This window comes from Cryptomeria japonica, chromosome 3, assembly GCF_030272615.1.
Source record: "Cryptomeria japonica chromosome 3, Sugi_1.0, whole genome shotgun sequence".
Taxonomy (NCBI): Eukaryota; Viridiplantae; Streptophyta; class Pinopsida; order Cupressales; family Cupressaceae; genus Cryptomeria; species Cryptomeria japonica.
In genome coordinates, this window is record NC_081407.1 from 419,507,087 (window position 1) to 419,525,172 (window position 18,086).

At 34.1% G+C, this 18,086-nt stretch overlaps 1 protein-coding gene across 2 annotated transcripts; it reads left to right on the forward strand.

The window, feature by feature from the left end:
- The first annotated feature begins 6,082 nt into the window (after window positions 1–6,082).
- On the forward strand, window positions 6,083–13,670 carry LOC131070456 (potassium transporter 1). Of its 2 annotated transcripts, XM_058006012.2 has the most exons (9): window positions 6,083–6,595; window positions 9,566–9,809; window positions 9,936–10,184; window positions 10,524–10,574; window positions 10,780–11,040; window positions 11,199–11,251; window positions 11,342–11,456; window positions 11,591–11,845; window positions 11,957–13,670. In XM_058006012.2, the coding sequence occupies exons 1-9, from the start codon at window positions 6,563–6,565 to the stop codon at window positions 13,015–13,017; spliced, it is 2,322 nt and encodes a 773-aa protein (XP_057861995.2). In that variant the 5' UTR covers window positions 6,083–6,562; the 3' UTR covers window positions 13,018–13,670. The 2 variants fall into 2 exon arrangements, with proteins under 2 accessions (XP_057861995.2, XP_057861996.2); XM_058006013.2 differs by lacking the exon at window positions 9,566–9,809.
- Window positions 13,671–18,086: the final 4,416 nt, after the last annotated feature.

Below are 18,086 nucleotides of genomic sequence, written 5' to 3' on the forward strand. Positions count from 1 at the left end.
CTATGTTCAAAAGTGTGTATTCCTTTGAGTTTGTAGGACTATAGATGACGTTTCAAAATGGACTTTGTTTTTAGTAATTCTATGTGTAGGACAAGTTTTGTGTTTTTCCAAGTCTGAGAATAATTGTTTAGAGGTGTATATAGCTGACTGAACTGGTTTTCAAACAATCTCAAAAAATTAAGAGATACGTAGGATAGGGCTTGAAATAGCACAAATAATTGACTCAATACTAGTAGGATACAACAATACATAAAAAGACATAGAAGACAATCTTAGGCTGGCAAGTAGAAACCATTCAATGAGGCCCCCGCAGCAAAATACCGAAACAAGACAGATAGATAGAGAGTTTGGCAGCACTGGCTCCACTCCACGACACACACTTCTCGGGCATGCTAGTCTCTCTTACCTTGAAGATCTGAAGATCTTATCACCGAGGGATTTCTATATCATAATGCAAGGTACATGAAGGGTATCTATGGGGTACGATCCGCACTCCTAGAATCATTGAATGTAGGATTTTGGTCTACTAAGTTGATTCTTATTGTAAAATTTTGAGGGATCCTGATCCAATGACGGATTCTCAGAGCAAGCCACTTAAGACTTTACTTGAGCTTATCGGTGTAGGGAAGGCCCCCACATACGTTGAATTCACTCAACACTCTAGCCGCTTGACTAGTATGTTTATATAGCGGCTCGAAAAACTTGCTCGAGAGTATGCTGGTAGAGATGATATCCCCAACGCATCCCAATTCGAAGTACCTCTGTGGGGTGATGAAATCCCCAGTCAAAGACACCCCTCTCTACTTGAAATAAAATAAAATTAAGTGTCGTTGTCCTCTCTACTTGAAATAAAATAAAATAAAGTGTCGTTGTCACCTCCTTCCTTTCTCCCAAGACCCCGAAGGCGGGTAGTTAATGCAATAGTAGGTCCACCCCAAACACGATAAAATATTCTTGCCTTTAATAAAATCAAATATTATTTAATCTATGCAGCCTGATTCACGTCCATTTTAAAGCCCAAATTTAGGTGTTGAATACGCATGTGCATGCCAATTTTAAACACCAAACTGAAATGTGAAGGCATGAATGTCAATTTTAACTATTGTTGATTTTAAGCCCAAACTAAAGTGTTATACATTCATGTCAATTTTAACCAATGTTAATTTTAAGCCCAAACTGAAATGTTATAATGCATGCCAATTTTAACCAATGTTGATTTTAAGCCCAAATTGAAGTGTTATACATGCATGTCAATTTTAACCAATGGTTAATTTTAAGCACCAAAAAATGAAGTGTGAGAGCATGAGTGCAATTGATCTAATACTCATCCGATCCTTTCTATAAATTTGCCACAAGCTGCAAACAAATGATTAGTAGTAAAATCAAATCAATAGAGGACAGAGAACCCAAATCTAATAGAAACGAATGTGTGATGCTACCTGCACGATTGCGTGATCCCGAAAGAGTAAATGCGTGATCCTAACAGATCGATTGTGTGATGATAACAAGGCAGAAAACACAAAGAAATACACAGGCAGAAAACACAAAAAAATAAAGATTGAAGCTAATTTTGATCAGAAACCTGCAAAACAGATTGTGAGGCTCTAGCTAGGCCTCTCATCATCCATTTAATGTTAGCCAAATCATATTTCACCCGATATGAGAGAAATAAGCTATTGTATATGTCGATAGCTGATTGGTCTTCCGGATCTTGTATCTTCTTTTCCGCTTTGAGAATTTGTTGATGGCGTTTGACTTGTCTTCTTTGCTCCTTTGTCCTCCTGGCACCTGGAATTTTGAATTGTACCTTACGTGCCATAAACTGTCATAACAAAAACATGCAATAAAAATAATCTGTTTCCAGATCTACCCAATTTCATGCAGAATTACATAGATCAAAGAATAGAAAAGAAATAAGAACAAAAATATCAGAACAATAATGTCAGAGCGATTATGTAATTCTATGTTAGTGATTGCGTAATCCTATAAGGGCAATTGTGTGATGGGTTCCACACGAATGCGTAACCCTATTTGGTTGATTGTGTAACCATGTCTATGCGATTGCGTAATGATGCAACCGCGAATGCGTGACGAAGAGATCTTTTTTGAAATCCGTGTAAAACCTGCAAAGAAGAAAAAAATCAGTACGATCTGCAAAAATAACATAGAAAACAAAGAAGGTTAATTAGCTACTATTCACATTGGGTTCACCAAAATGTGCTATCCTCAAATTCATCATTGCTAAATAGGAAATAAGTAAAATCATGAATCCCTTAACTATCTAAGCAATTTGAACACAAAACCAATAAAATAGATGCAAAACAGAATGAAATTAAACAATGTAAAACTCCCTATTGTGCATCATGGCTTCCATTGTTCTTCTCCTCTTTGTGGTATGGTGGCTCTCAGATTCACCCTGACAACCTGCAATTGACACAAAGATTCAAAGTTCGTGATTGTTAAGAATGAAGATTGAATGCTCAATTTATAGATTTTTGGAGAAGATTGATTGAAAGGTGGAACAAATTGATCAAGAGGTGGAACTCAAGTGAGCTCACATGCTGATTGATAGTTGAACTGTTGATTTAGAGGTGAAATAGAATAAATTGAATAAATTAACTGAGTCAACTGATTGAGAAAAAGCTGACTGAAGGAAGAAAAAGGGTGATTGGAGGATAATTAATCGATGACAAAGAAAGCTTTATTTATAAAAAGCTAACTAAAAGATGGAAATAAGAATTTATAGAGATAATTAATTTAATTAATTAATTGATTGAATTAATTAATTTAGCATGTGCTTGCACTTTAACTTAGATTTTTAATTTAATCTTTGGATGAGATTTAATTCAAATAATTGAATTTATTTTAAATTCAATTTAGTATTTAAATATATTTAGAACTTGACTTTGATTTTCAATTTGATTTTTGAAATCATGCACATGCAATTGAATTTGACGAAATTAGAAGAAATTGAAATTGAATGAAATTAGAATTTGGGGATTTGGAATTGAAGAATTAATTAGTTAATTAAATAATTTAAAGAAACTATTTAACTATTTTTGAAATAGAATTTAATTAAATAACAAATATTTAATCAATATTTAGAAAAAGGGTTGAATGATTAGATGATTAGAGATATAAATTGAAAATTGAATTAATTTATTTAAATAGTAAAGAATATTTAAATTGGAGAATTAATCAGAATTAATTAAATAATAAATATTTAATTAACATTAGAAGATGGTTAAAATGATTAAATGAAGATAGAATTAAAAATAAAATATTCGTAAGATGATGAGGAAATATGAAATTAGAAGAATAAGATTAATTAACTTAATTAAATAATTAAAAAATTATTTAAGTAATTAGACGGATAATTAGTACATGATCAATGAGACATTTTTAGGTGTCTACAACAAATAATATTTCAAAAATAGACACCACACAACGACAAAGGTATGCCCTTGTCAAAATTATAATGTTTAGATAAATGCATAAATATTAAATAAAAATAAAACTACATTTTTAAAGTTAATCTACCATTTCCTAATTAAAATGTATAACAAATATTTAAAATATGAATTAGTAAGAATAATTTTTTTTTAACGTGACTGATGACAAAGCTATGAATCGGTGAGCAAAGGCGCAAGCCTAGTGAGGGTTTGAACCTTGATGGTTACAACAACAACAACACCACTTAACTAATACACTATGGCAAGAACCTTATTTAAAAAATGATTTAAATAATAATAATAATAATAAGTTTTAAAATAGAAATATAAAAAAGGTATATAATTGATTTATAAAAATTGAAATAAAAAATTTATTACGAAAAAAATCGAATAATATAAATACAAATTTTTTTTTATATCTTTGTATATAATAAATATAATTAAAATAAAAATAAAATAACTTTTTAAAATAAATAAAATATCTCTACTAATCTTTATTTTTCTTAACAGATAGATTCTTAAAATTTATATTATACAAGCTTGCATTGAAATGAAAATAAGATACCCTCTTACATTTAATTAATTTTCATAATTAATATACACTGTATTGTAATCATCATATAGGTCAAATATCTAAACTTTATTTTTATTTAACTATTAGTGCTAGATATTTATTAAGAAATAAGGATTTCCTTTTTAAGGACAATAAATATTATATTATAGCACGGAAATAAACTCAACACGTCTCGGCTTGCCATAAGTAGTAAATGATATTAACTTATACGAGATTTTAACGAGTCAAATTATTTCCCCAACCGATTGCCCCTTTTTTTTCTATAGAAACGTCTAGAGATTATGAAATGAAATAAAATATTTTATTTATTAAAGGTTGGTAGTTTAATTGGTTGTAAGGGTGATGACATTTAATTTGATTATGTCATTTATTTATGTGATAAAAAAAATTATGATTATGTTTGGAGAGACTTTGGTAAAATATGAAGGGAAAAAGATCTAAGATTGTTAAAATAAAATAAAAAATAAAATGAAAGATTTTTATAATATCTATTTATGAATTTAAAGGCGGTGAATTAGTTTTATGTTTTATTCATGTTGAATCTTTTAGTGGAATAAACGAGTTTTTTGTTTGGACTCTCCCTTCTTTTGGTAGGTAGGTTGTCTATTCCTAAGTTGTCTTCGTAGGTGATACATATGTCATTGTAGGCTAGACACTCCATGTAATATTCTATTTTCATCGTGTGAAATATTCTAATAATGTCTATGATATCAAGAATAAAGGTTATGAATTAGTTTTACAAACAAATGAGACTTTTTTTCATGTGGGGTCTTTTAATAGATCTTGATTAACAAGTTTTAAGCTTTGACTTTCACCTTCTCAAATAAGGTGGGTAGGTTGTTTGTATCTAGATTGTCTTTGTAGGTGATACAAATGTCATTGTAGACTACGTAGTCGACATAATAGTATTGTATTTTTATCACCTCATTAAAACAAACCATGCTCTCATTTTCCACTCTTTTATTGGATCTTGATTAACGTGTTTTTAGTTTTGACTCTCCCCTCCTCAAACAAGGTGAATAGGTTGTCCACTCCTAAATTGTTTTGTATGTGATACACACGTCATTATAGGACTACACACTCGTCATAGTAGTATTCTATTTCAATTGCCTCCTTACACAAATCATGATCTCAAGATTTCTTAATCAAGATATATAGTAGGAGATCTAGGATGTAGAAGGAAAATGAGGTTTAGTAGGCATTACGTTTTGAACTTTGCATGCTTTGCTTTCCTAACTACTAGGTCCCATGGGTTTTTTGGCCTCGTGGACATTATAAAAAAATATTTATTCTGCCTAGGGCAGGAATTAAGGGAAACACTAGACTTCTAGTTTCACAAATTAGAATCGGGTCCCACCATCTTAGATGTGAGTGTGTAGACAGATAATCCCTAACGAGTGAGATGAAAGAACTTGTCTTTTCTACAATAAAGGGGTGGCAGAAATTGAATCACACTTCATCTTTGAGTGTGTAGCATATGAGGATATCCGTACACAATATGAGGACAATTGAAAGTGTGTAGTCTAAATGAGCTATTTGAAGAGGCAAGACTTCACAACATCACGACTTCTTGATCAAGACTCACAATACAAGAGTCGGCAATAAAAAGAACTTGAAAATTGTTAATGATGATACTCTTGATCTCATAAACTGATAGTCTTTAAACTCATTCATTCATTCTAAATGATATCAGTATATACCATCCTTAAATAGAAACTAATCCTTAACTAAACCATCAACAATATACACCTGTCAGTCTAAAGAAAATGTATTAAAAGGGGGGCCAAAGTCAAACAAAAGGAGTAAGAAAGAAATGGGTTAGGCAGAAGACCCCAGGGGAATTCTATACGTGGTCATTTACGTCATTTGACCAAAAAAGTTAAGTCGCAAAACACGCGATGTTTCGGTAAATAAACTTGAACGGGGATCTTCAGGACACGTGGCGGGCAGTAACCCTAGAATCCAGAGTGTCCTAATCAGAGCCAGAGGGGACGCGGACCCGTACAACACCACACACATGTGCCACCGTCTCATTTACCCGCCGTCGCCACAGCCGCTTTAAAGTTTTTTGGGAAACCACCAAGCAATTTCAGTCCGCCCGCGGTGAGAATGCATCCATATTTTGTTTTGGTGTGTGTGAATGGATCCAATGCTGTCCAATCTCATTCACCGAATTTTTCCCATTTGGACTTGGACAGGATTTAAACGTCCTCAAGACAGTTTGAAGAACAGATAACTCAATCATATCACAGTTATTTTTTCGTACTGTTAGATTTTCTGTTATTTTGATTGTAAAATCTCTCTTTTTTTTTCAACCTGGATAAACCCATTTGCCTGTTTTGAGGCTTGCCATCTCCTCCTGCTAGTCTTTTTTCCATGAATTTTGGCATTCTGTACTTTGATTCTTGACGGTCAGCGTGGTATATTAACTGCACCCGAGCTCACTTGGAGCGAGGGCTGGAAGTACTTTTGTTGTGGTGGGTTTTCATATATGGTGGAGATTATTAAGCAGGAGTAGTAGTAATCTCTGAGCAGCATGGATCTGGAAGCAGGCCCATATACCGCCAAGGTACAAATAAATTTGCATTCAAAATAATTTTTTTAAATTTAAAATTATGATTTTTAATTACAGTTGCAATTTATCTATGTAATCAAAAGGGTATGTATCTTATGTATTTAAATTTTAAAATTTATCTCTATTGAATGTCATATTTAGCAGGCATCATCACTAATGGTAGCTAAAACGGATAGCGCGGGCTTGATTTTATGTTGAAGAAAATCAATATCTGTTCAAGTGGTACTAAGGAATGTTAGATATCTTCAATTATAAAAAACACTTAATCTTACCATTCCTACATAACACTGTATACATGGGAGCCTATGGTGAGTCTACTTGGAATTCAATGAGTGTTAGCCAATTTTAATCAAACCCCAGTGATGATTTTTTCATGTTTTCCCAAATATTTGTAGGTAAATTTTATGTCATGAAATAGAAAAACATTACAACATTCTGTCCTCGTAGTGTTTAGGTTGTGTTTGCAGTGAAAAATTGCGATATAGATTTCTCTATTTCAAGTCTGTAGAACTCTTTTTTTCAAAGAGCTTTACCAATGCCCTCATCATCAGGGAAGTAGCCACTGCCTCCTCTCTAAGTTGCCCTGATGATTTAAGAGTTTGCCTCACATTTATGACCTGTAAAGTTGATTTGATTCCAGTTTGTTTTTTGGCCTTGGGAAAATCAGGAACTTCTTGTCATTAGATTCCAGTCTTGGTGCCTCTGATATTGACCATTAAATGATGTACTATAGAAAGAGGTTAACTGTTTAGGAATGGAAAATTGCATGAAATAGTTCTATATTGATTTTGACATTGTCATCAAATGCACAAGAACCAATGAAGGCCTGAGAGCAATGGATGAATGCCTCAACCATGCCAGAAGACTGCATTTACTTGTGTTGAGTGTAAGTCATGAATCTCTTACGAGCACGGCTAGTTGCAGGATCTTTCGCTCACACTTCCTATAACTGAGTATGAAGAAGCTTGTGTCCAGGTTTCTAATATCTGCATATTCTGAATTACAACTGAAAACAAATGTTGATAGATATAGAACCTTATGCCTGTTTTGGGTATTCGTGTTTGAAAAATAACAGCATCTCCTCAGGGAGCATTTAGAAACATGGCAAAGATCATGTTATTGTGTAGTTGTAACCGTTAACTTTTTTGGTTAGGGAGAAGGGTTACCTTTTATCTCTTAATATGTATACTAAAATCTTTAATTGACAACATATCTGCTTATAATCTGTTTAATTCACACCTTGTCAAAGACCTCAACTAAAATGGTCCTTCCTCCATTGACAAATTTTGTCCGAAGTAATGCTAGTTCACTTTCACATTAACCCTGATGAATAATTTACTGAACTCTTTGGTTCGTGGTCTTGACATTTGATGGTCAAAGTTTGTTGGGCATACTTATTATTTCAGTCTTTTTGGGAGAAAATTTAACATTGAGAAAGTACTAGTAGAAGAGGAAGATGCTTGCTGGTTTCAGAAATAGATTAGATTCATTCTTGCAGGTTTTCTTACAATTAAAAAATGTTGGGCAATTTTTAAATGAAGTTAATGATAATAACTAATTTGAAAGTATCAGTAGTAATATTTCATTTTTTCCCAATCGTTTTATAATATTAATTACTATTTCGTGAAATAGAGAGACATGGCAACTATTCTATATTTCTTTAAAATATCCTTGGATCTACTCTGTAAGCTGCACTGACCGTCTCAGGATATCACCTCATATTTTGTAATCTGTATAAGTTCATATGATTTCAAAGTGCATTTTAGTCCTTGGAAAATCATAAATTTCTAGTCAGTGGGACCTGATCTTGGTGCCACTGATATTGATCATTGATAGGTGCATACTAGTAAGAGATCTGATCTTCCAGGAATGAAATTTAGAAGAAATGATTTTCTACAAGAATACAAAACTTTTCTGGAATCCCTTAGTAGATTGAAAGTGAAACTGGTCCTTGATGTTTTTGGTCTGAATATTTGAACCCATCATCAGGGGAAAGATAGTATTGATGCACAGTAAACTCAAAACTGGGCTCCCTATAGGGACGAGCCTAGAGAGTGACTGTTCATTCATATATTACCTCCAATAAATTTCGCCAACCACCTGAGATGTTGAGAATGGGTTTCAATATACACACAGATTCCAGAAATATTTTGTATACTTTCTAGGAATTGACTGTGCAAATCTCTTATTTACTGAATGGTCCTCTGTTGATTTTGACATTGTCACCAAATGCACAAGAAAAAAATGGAGGTCCTGAGAGCAATCATAGATTGTGTCATTTATGCCAGAAGAAGATTGCATTATCTTGTGATGAGCGTAAGCCATCCATTAGTAAGGGGGGCCAGGTGCAGGATCTCTGGCTCATGGTTCCTGATAACTCAGTATGAAGGATTTGTATTCAGGTTCATATTCTGGTTTCCAACAGAAAATAAATGCTGATAGATATAGACAGTGATACCTGTGGTGGGTATTGCCATGTTTGAAAAGTCACTACATCTTTGCTCCAGAGAGCATGCAGACACATGGCAAGGACCAACACTTAGTAGTTACCTCTGTTAGCCAGGGAGAGGATTAGTTTTTTCTTGTAACATATACTTAGATTTCAACCTGACATTGTATGTACTGCTTAAGATCTTTTTAAAATCTCAATTCATGCCTTGCCAAATACCTGAACTAAAATAGTCTCTCCACTGATAGCATTTTGTCCAAAGTGGTGCTAGTTAAAAAAAAAAGGCATATTCAGTCTCGTAGGGCTTTTTTTTCTTACCTTAACCTTGTATTCTTAGATACAGAACTGGGCTTAGATGCCCATGGATTTATAGATATTTCCCTTGAAGTGTAGAAATTGGAATAACATTTCCTTGATTGGGAAAATGTGTATCAGTAATCAATGGCATGCTAAATGCTCTATAAGAAGCATTACCGTTTTCAGGATCTAAATTTTGTTCTTCAATTGTATTGCAGAATTATCAAAAGGATTCATACAAAACTGTGTTGACTCTGGCTTATCAGAGTTTAGGAGTGGTATATGGTGACCTTAGCACTTCTCCTCTCTATGTTTACAAAAGCACATTTGCTGGAAGATTGAAACTCAAGGAAAATGAGGATGAGGTCCTTGGGGTTCTTTCCCTTGTCTTCTGGACTTTTACACTAATTCCCCTCTGCAAATATATATTTTTTGTTTTAAGAGCAGATGACAATGGTGAAGGTACTCTCTGAAGTCTGAACCATGTACATCTCAAAAGCAAGTTGTGATTTTGATTTCTTTGTTCCTGTGTCTTTCTGCTCTGTCTGATTTTCAACTTATGGGATTCTTTGTCTGTTTTATGTGCAGGTGGGACTTTTGCCTTGTATTCATTGCTTTGCAGACATGCAAAATTGAGCCTTATGCACAATCATCAACCTTCAGATGAGCAACTCTCCACATACAAGCTAGAAAGTCCTCCTCGAGATACATTTCAGAGTTCTGCAATCAAGTCATTCTTTGAGAAACATCGTAGAGCCCGCTTGTTTCTCCTCATGGTAGTGTTGCTTGGAACATGCATGGTTATTGGCGATGGAGTGCTTACACCAACAATCTCAGGTGTGTAGTCATGATGTTCTTTATTCCAACATGTTGGTTTGAGGCATTTGCCTGCCAGTGCATTTAACAACCACTAACAGAAAAAAGTTAATATTCAGGCATTCAGATGTTATTAAACTGGTGTTTGAAAATGAACAGATAATATATTCTTTTATTCATTTTGTGATGTAGCTTATTGTACAAACTTGCATTGATGAACTTGATTGTGCTCACCTTTCTAACAAGAACATGTTTCTCAACTCTCAAGTTTGAACAATGAACCGTAAAACCATGGCCAATGCTTGTCATAAGTAGGCATCAGAGAGTATTATAACATTTTTCTTCTCATGAATTTTGCAGTCCTCTCAGCAGTGTCGGGTATCAAAGTAAAGTTCAGCTGCCTTCATGAAAGTAAGAAGAATTTCTAATTCATTTTGGATCAACTACTATAGCTACAGTTTTCAATTCGACTTGGGTTTTGAACATTATTCACGAATGGTGACATGTTGCGAGTATGCAAATTTCATTGCTTCTTTCAAGCAGGTTCTTTTGCATACAAATTTTGTCATCTGTTAAATTAAGTCTGAAGTTTTGGTTATCTGATCTGATTTGACAGATCACATTGTGACCATTTCATGTGTCATCATAGTGGGACTCTTTGCACTGCAGCATTATGGAACACATAGAGTAGGGTTTCTCTTTGCACCCATTGTCATAGCCTGGCTTGTCTGCATTGGTGGCATTGGAATTTACAACATAATCCACTGGAACCCGAGTGTGATCCGAGCAGTCTCACCATACTATGTGTACATATTCTTCAAGAAGACACAAGTAGATGGCTGGGCCTCCCTTGGAGGTATTGTCCTTTGCATCACAGGTTGGTACCTATTTCTTGTTTGTGCCTTACAATATGGTACAGACTTGAAAAACCAGTGTACAATTCAAGAGCATTTTTCATGCATAGAACTGAATTTGGATTTCAATGGAAACTCCTTCCCAGTTGTCTGATATTTATAAATCTGTTTTCCTTTTCAGGTGCTGAGGCTATGTTTGCAGATTTGGGTCACTTTTCTCAGTTGTCAATCAAGGTAAATTAATGCTTTTTACATAATGGCAAAGTGAAGTGTTTAAAGTATAATAAATTACCAGTCGTCTGATAAACTCATATACCAAGGCAGATAGCATTTACTGGTGTTGTCTATCCCTCTTTGATTCTTGCTTACATGGGGGAAGCTGCATTTCTTTCCAAAAACAAGAATGCAATAGAGAGCAGCTTCTATAAGGCCATTCCAGGTAAACAACATTATTTATCTCTCAATTTTTAATAGATATAGCAGCACATATGAAAGTTAGATACAAGAACTAATGCTTAATAAAACTTAATCGTGCTCCAAGGCTTGACATAAAAGTAGTATTTTATCCTGCAGAACCTATTTTTTGGCCTGTTTTCATTGTGGCCACCATGGCTACTGTAGTGGCAAGTCAGGCAGTCATCTCAGCAACCTTTTCTATAATCAACCAATGCTCAGCTCTAAGCTGTTTCCCTCGTGTGAAGGTCATCCATACCTCCAATAAAATACATGGACAGATATATATTCCAGAAGTTAACTGGATCTTAATGTGTCTCTGTCTTGCTGTTACTATTGGCTTCAGAGACATAAGCATGATTGGTCACGCCTATGGTATGTATCTGGTTGCACTCGCCTTTGATTTGACTTCTAGTCTATAAGTAGAGATTGCCAGAGAGTAGGGCCATTAATTACGTTGACTGAAAATACCTTGTTGATTTGCAGGATTGGCTGTCATTACTGTCATGTTTGTTACAACCTGCTTGATGTCTTTAGTGATTGTTACGATATGGCAGAAAAGCATATTTGTAGCCTTGATCTTCTTAGTCTTTTTTGGATCTATTGAACTTGTCTATGTCTCTGCATCTCTGATCAAAGTTCCTAGAGGAGGCTGGCTTCCACTGGTGCTGTCCTTAATTTTCATGGTCATCATGTTTGTTTGGCACTATGGCACCACAAAGAAGTACGAGTTTGATTTGGAAAACAAGGTTTCCATGGAAAGAATATTGAATCTGGGACCTAGCCTTGGCATAGCTCGTGTGCCTGGAATTGGACTTGTCTATACAGACGTAGCAACAGGAGTCCCTGCTGTCTTTGGTCATTTTGTTACAAATCTGCCAGCTTTCCATCAAGTCCTAGTGTTTGTATGCATTAAATCAGTTGAGGTTCCAAGAGTTCCAGTGGAGGAGCATTACCTAATAGGCAGAATAGGCCCGAAGGAGTACCGGATGTTTAGATGCATATTAAGATATGGTTACAAGGATGTGCATTATGACAATTATAACTTTGAAAATCAGCTAATTTTAAAAATTGCTGAGTTCATTCGGAGGGAAAATGAAGATCATGAAGTCGCATATGACAATGAAACCTTGAATGATACAAGAATGACAGTAGTTGGAACGCCTGCAGAGTCTCTGGCAACAATGGTTGCTTCAGATAAAGTAGAGGAAGTCCACTCTCCTTTGGTTAGATCTCCTGTTAGGATATCTCCAGTAGATGATTCTCTGCCCAGAAAGAAGAAGGTGAGGTTCCAGCTCCCTATGAGCCCAGAGCTAAGTCCTGATGTCAAAGATGAACTTGAGGATCTTCTTCAAGCTAAGGAAGCAGGTGTTGCCCATGTGTTGGGTCATACTTACCTGAAGGCCAAAGAGTCTTCGTCCATCCTTAAGAAATTTATTATCAACATTGCTTATACTTTCCTGCGTAGGAACTGTAGAGGGCCTAGTGTTACTTTGGGCATTCCCCATACTTCTTTACTTGAGGTGGGTATGATCTATTACGTATAAGCCCACAAAAGTCCAAAGATATGAAAATATTGCTTTTTCAGATAAAAATGTCCACTCTTTATATTAAATTCCAAAGGTGGGAAAAGTTGAAAGTTTTGCCTAGGTACTCTTTATTTGCAGGACAACGACAATTATCTGATGCAAGGGCAAAATCAAGTCCTTTTGAGTTGGATAAAGCTACTGTATGTATATCCTGCAAAAGCATATTGTGCATCTTATCTGCATTTTATATTTGTTATTTTGCCCGCTCAGGTGAAATTATGATGGGCTTTGCATCATGTCAGAAAGGCAGAATACAAACCTATGCAAATTGCAAATTACATATGCAATGAGACTCCAACATTCTTTGATTCCTCAAGATTTCTGTTTCAAATATGTCAATTGGTCGGCCTAATAGCCAGTCCAACAAAATTGTACCATGTGGAAATCCACTCCAAGAAAGCTTATCAGTGGAGAATGGTAGAAGTAGATCAAATTCTGGATGTTTAACCTTAAAGATGCCACCTTCCGGACTTTTAGAATTCACCCTCCCCACACAACAGTGCTCCAATATTATCATCTAATGAGCTCGAAAGCAATACAAATTACAAACAGTATTAACCAGCAAAAGCATTCTGGTCCACGCTATAAAACACTCTCGTTTTAAGTTTTAAGGTGGTGGTTTAGCTGTTGATTTTCATATTAGCTATAAATGTTGATAATTTCAGTTGGCAAACTGAATCAAGTTCTTGAGGTTTTACAAGTTGGCTTATAGTAGGTTTTTGCTTATCGCTTCCTTTTTAAGTTTCAATGTACAGGATTCCTGTACTAAGGCTTTTAATTTGACATTAAACTCCAGAATATCTGATAATGACTAAGGAGAGCACTGAGCAAATTAATTGTAACGAACATAAGCGTGTGTTCAAGATAATTGCAGTAACCGCTAAGGTAACAACTTCTGTACAAATGTGGAAAAATAATTTATATATAGGAATAATTTTAAATAAGAATGAATAAACAACTCAATTTAAAACATAAAAAGTTGGCAGTAATAATGCTATTTAATAAATGTTTAAAATTAAATGAATAAAATAATGGTATTTAGTTTTAGGTTTTATGAGGATTTGATTGTTATAGATTTTGTCAATTATTGGTCAATGTGCTGGAGAATTGGAACTTATTAAATGGTTGTCTAAAGGCCCATAACATTGATCAATTTTGTTTTAAATTCAGTTTCATCCTTAAAAATTGATTTTCGTAAAATTAAAGCTTATATGTAAATTTAAATTGTGCTATCATTCCTTGTAACATTGATCATTGCACTTGTAAAATTGAAGCTTATATGTGAATTTAAATTGTGTTATCACTCTTGCAACATTGATCATTGCACTTGTAAAATTGAAGCTTATATGTGAATTTAAATTGTGCTATCACTCTTGTAACATTGATCTTTGCACTTGTAAAATTGAAACTTATACGTGAGCTTAAATAAATTGTGCTATCACTCTTGTAACATTGATCTTTGTACTAGTAGAATTGAAGCTTATGTGAATTTAAATTGTGCTAAAATTAGTGTCTAGAACTTGTTGATGTTTGTAATGCTCCACTTGAAAGAGGTGGTGTTGATAGTCATTGTTTAGAAGTTTTCTACACAATAAATGCTCTCCTTTGGTCAAACCAGCATTGCTGATTTAACAATTTGGTAAAATGATCAAAGACAAGAAGCAAGCGTACGATAATGCCTAAGATATTGATATAAGAAATATGCAATGCTGATGTTCTATGATAATGCTATTTATGGATTGAAATTAATAATGATTTTTTAGTGCAACACCCTAGCACACAAGGAACAAATTTTGTATTTAAGATGGTTAATAATGCATAGTTGGTGGGAGTTGGCAAGGGTCCAAATTTAAATTTGAACTTTGAAAGTTTTGGTGTCATTTATGTGTTTGTAAATCTAATCTAGGTTAGTCTCAAGTCATTTCCAAACCTCAAACTTGACCTAGGGTAGTTCCATACTAATAGATTTGACCTGAGATAATGGATAAACATAGATTAGGATCAAGCATTGGAGATGTGTGCAAACTGGATAAGTCATTGAATGAAGGAAAAACTTGTCAAAATGGGTTTGAAGGGATATGGTGCAAGGTATGCAATTTTACAATTGAATTTGTTGACACTTTGACTTGGGTCAATCCGTGTTCATAGATTTGATAGAAGGGCGGGCTAAAATGAAGATTGGAACCCATCAGAAGGAATGTTTGCAAATAAAATCAAGTTAGGTTTACGGTGTTTGCCAACTTTTGTACTATAATATGCCACTTGTATGGTAGTCATTGCATTATGGACAAATTAGTCAAAATGGGGCCAAACAAAGTGGAATAAAGTAGGGTATGCAGTTTTCACTATTACATTTTGCCTCCACTTTGACTTGTGTGTGAAGTACACAAGAATGCATTTCAAAGTAAACTAAGTAGTCAACATAAAAGCAAAATATTCACTCATAAAAATGATACATTTAGGGTATTGATTTGGTGCATTCTCGTTGTAATGAGCACACCATCTTGAAACTTGAAAATCATAAAATGAAAAATTCTAAAGAGTACCATATATCAAGTAGTTAAAAGTGGCAATAACTAAAATTTCTTAGCATGTCAACAATCAAAAAGTAAAAGTAAAAAGGTTAAAGCATTTTGCTTAGAACAAAAATATCATTTTTTGAAGCTCAAAAATTAGTGGAATTGTTTTTGGAGTGAAAAATAGGAAAATGGTTTTACTTGGAGCAAAAGTAATTCTCACAACCGTGAACTAGGCATTATGATCATATTCACCAATGAAATACTAGTGACATTATATGCCTCCCCTCTAATTGATTGTATACAAAGGATGTAAGAAATTGAAGTAGAGGAGGAAAATAAATGATTATGTAAGAATGCAAAGATAACATTGTGCAATAAGCATTCAACAACATAATATGGCATGATCGTGAGAGCATATGAAACGTGGAGAAAGTAGATGTTCTTAATGTTGCTATTAATGAGTGTCATAACTAGGCATAAGAAACATGAAAAGCAAGTGTAAAGGAAGAAATAGGTGCCCCCCAATGTTGCCCCAATGAGTGTAAAGAAACAAATTTAAGTGTATGATCTAACCTTACAACCATTAATTTCCCAATATGTGAGCACACAATCATAATGGAAACATATGATAAAGATGATGCCATAACACATACCCATGGCAAGTGGGTGTATAAAATTTCCCACAATTAATGTGTAAGAATAATATCAGAAGATAGAAACATTATAAGCATATGATCCATAGGGTAAAGATGAGTAGAACATCATCAATGTTTAACCAAACAACTACAATAAAGAGAATTCTTCCAAGTGGGAAATAATATGTAAGGAACATTGAACAAGACATCAAATATGACAGAGAAGGTGAAAAAGGAATGACGAATGTAACAAACAACATGGCATAATCAAAAGTAAGTGAAAAGAAGCATAAGATTATGAAAGATTCAAGGAGGTTTACAACATACATGACATGGATGAAAGATCAAATAAAAAACACAAATCAAACAAACTATGTAAGCTAGGTAAGCAAAAGATAGATCATGATAAACATGTAAAGGGATTAATAGGTGCCTTCTCTACCCCCTCCCAATGTCACCCCAATGAGTACAAGGAAACAAATTTAATTGTGTGATGTGACCTTACAATCATTCTTTTCCCAATATGTGAGCACATAATCATAATGTAAATTTGATAGTCTATATCCTCTATGTTGCTAATGTTGAAATGCTCCTTTATCACTATGAATATTGGCTCAGGTGCTTTTGCAATAAGCATAGGATATTATTTATATTGATTTGATATAAAAATTCTTACTCACAATTGTCTTTGCAATAGTGAATATCCTTATTGTCACATACAATGAGTATTATGGAATCCTTGTCATCTTTTAAAAATGATCTCTTATCTAAGTGTTTTCTCATATTGTTTTGATTATCTCACCACTAAAAAACCTTCATCACTATGATTTGCTAACTATCTACACTCGTGGAGAGTTATTTGACCACTCTTTGTATCATCTATGGATCTAGGCTTTTGGTTTGACTGGCAACTCTTGGTCTCTAACTTTGTATGACTTCTATTGTCACTACTCATTCTCTTCAAGTTGACATCTACATTACTGTTGCTATATCTTTCTTGTGATTGAAATCTTTGATATCTCAACTATAGTGAGGTTTGACTATGAATGAGGATAGTTCACGACCCCTTTTGTGATAAGTTTCTTTTAGATCAAAAGTTGACCTAGATGATCATCAAATGAGAACTATTGGCTATCATAATCACTATGCATAACGAGTTTTTGTTAGAGAGAGATTATTATATTAACAAAGTAATTAATTTACAAGGCTACTTTGATACATTTTATTCCTACCTCTAGGAGGTAGCAACTTTTTGATGTGCACTCTTCTAATTATATGTTAATTCAGGCTTCTAATAGATTGAGGTTGTCTAACATGCACATAGATGACTCAAGCATCTTAATTATGTCTCTTGTAGGTTGAGACCTAGAAATGGGTCATTGAGCATTTCACTGCATCCTCTTTAGCATTAGAAATAGTTGTTTCTCCCCCTATTAACACATGTTGAAAGGTGCCTATGTGCTCAATGGGTCTCTTAACTTGTGAAAATTGCAAACAATCACGAAGAAAAATGAAAAAATGTCGTTAGTGAAATGATTACTCATTGAGATCATCTTAAGATGACTTAAAACACAACCATCATTTCCCACAAAAAAAATGTTGGCCAAATACGCCTCAGAAGCCTCTAATTACTTAAAACTTAATACTATCCTCTAGATGTCAAAGGAAATTTGGTCATGTGCATTGACCGCTACAATTTGGAGTGCAAAAGAGGGAATGTACCTGACAGCCCACTACAGTTTTAAGAACAAAGAAACTCTATGGCACCAAGAGGTTGCAGTCATAGCCTATGTTGGCCATAATCCCTGTTGCAACAATAATGAGATGTGAGGTAACAGATAAAATTTGGATGAATTCAAAGAGACATTTACAA

Excerpts from the sequence above, each read along its gene's own strand:
- LOC131070456 (XM_058006012.2), top strand. The coding sequence starts at position 6,563 with ATGGATCTGGAAGCAGGCCCATATACCGCCAAG. Across the intron at positions 9,810-9,935 it reads AGCAGATGACAATGGTGAAG|GTGGGACTTTTGCCTTGTAT; the intron begins GTACTCTCTGAA and ends TTTTATGTGCAG. Across the intron at positions 10,575-10,779 it reads GTTCAGCTGCCTTCATGAAA|ATCACATTGTGACCATTTCA; the intron begins GTAAGAAGAATT and ends CTGATTTGACAG.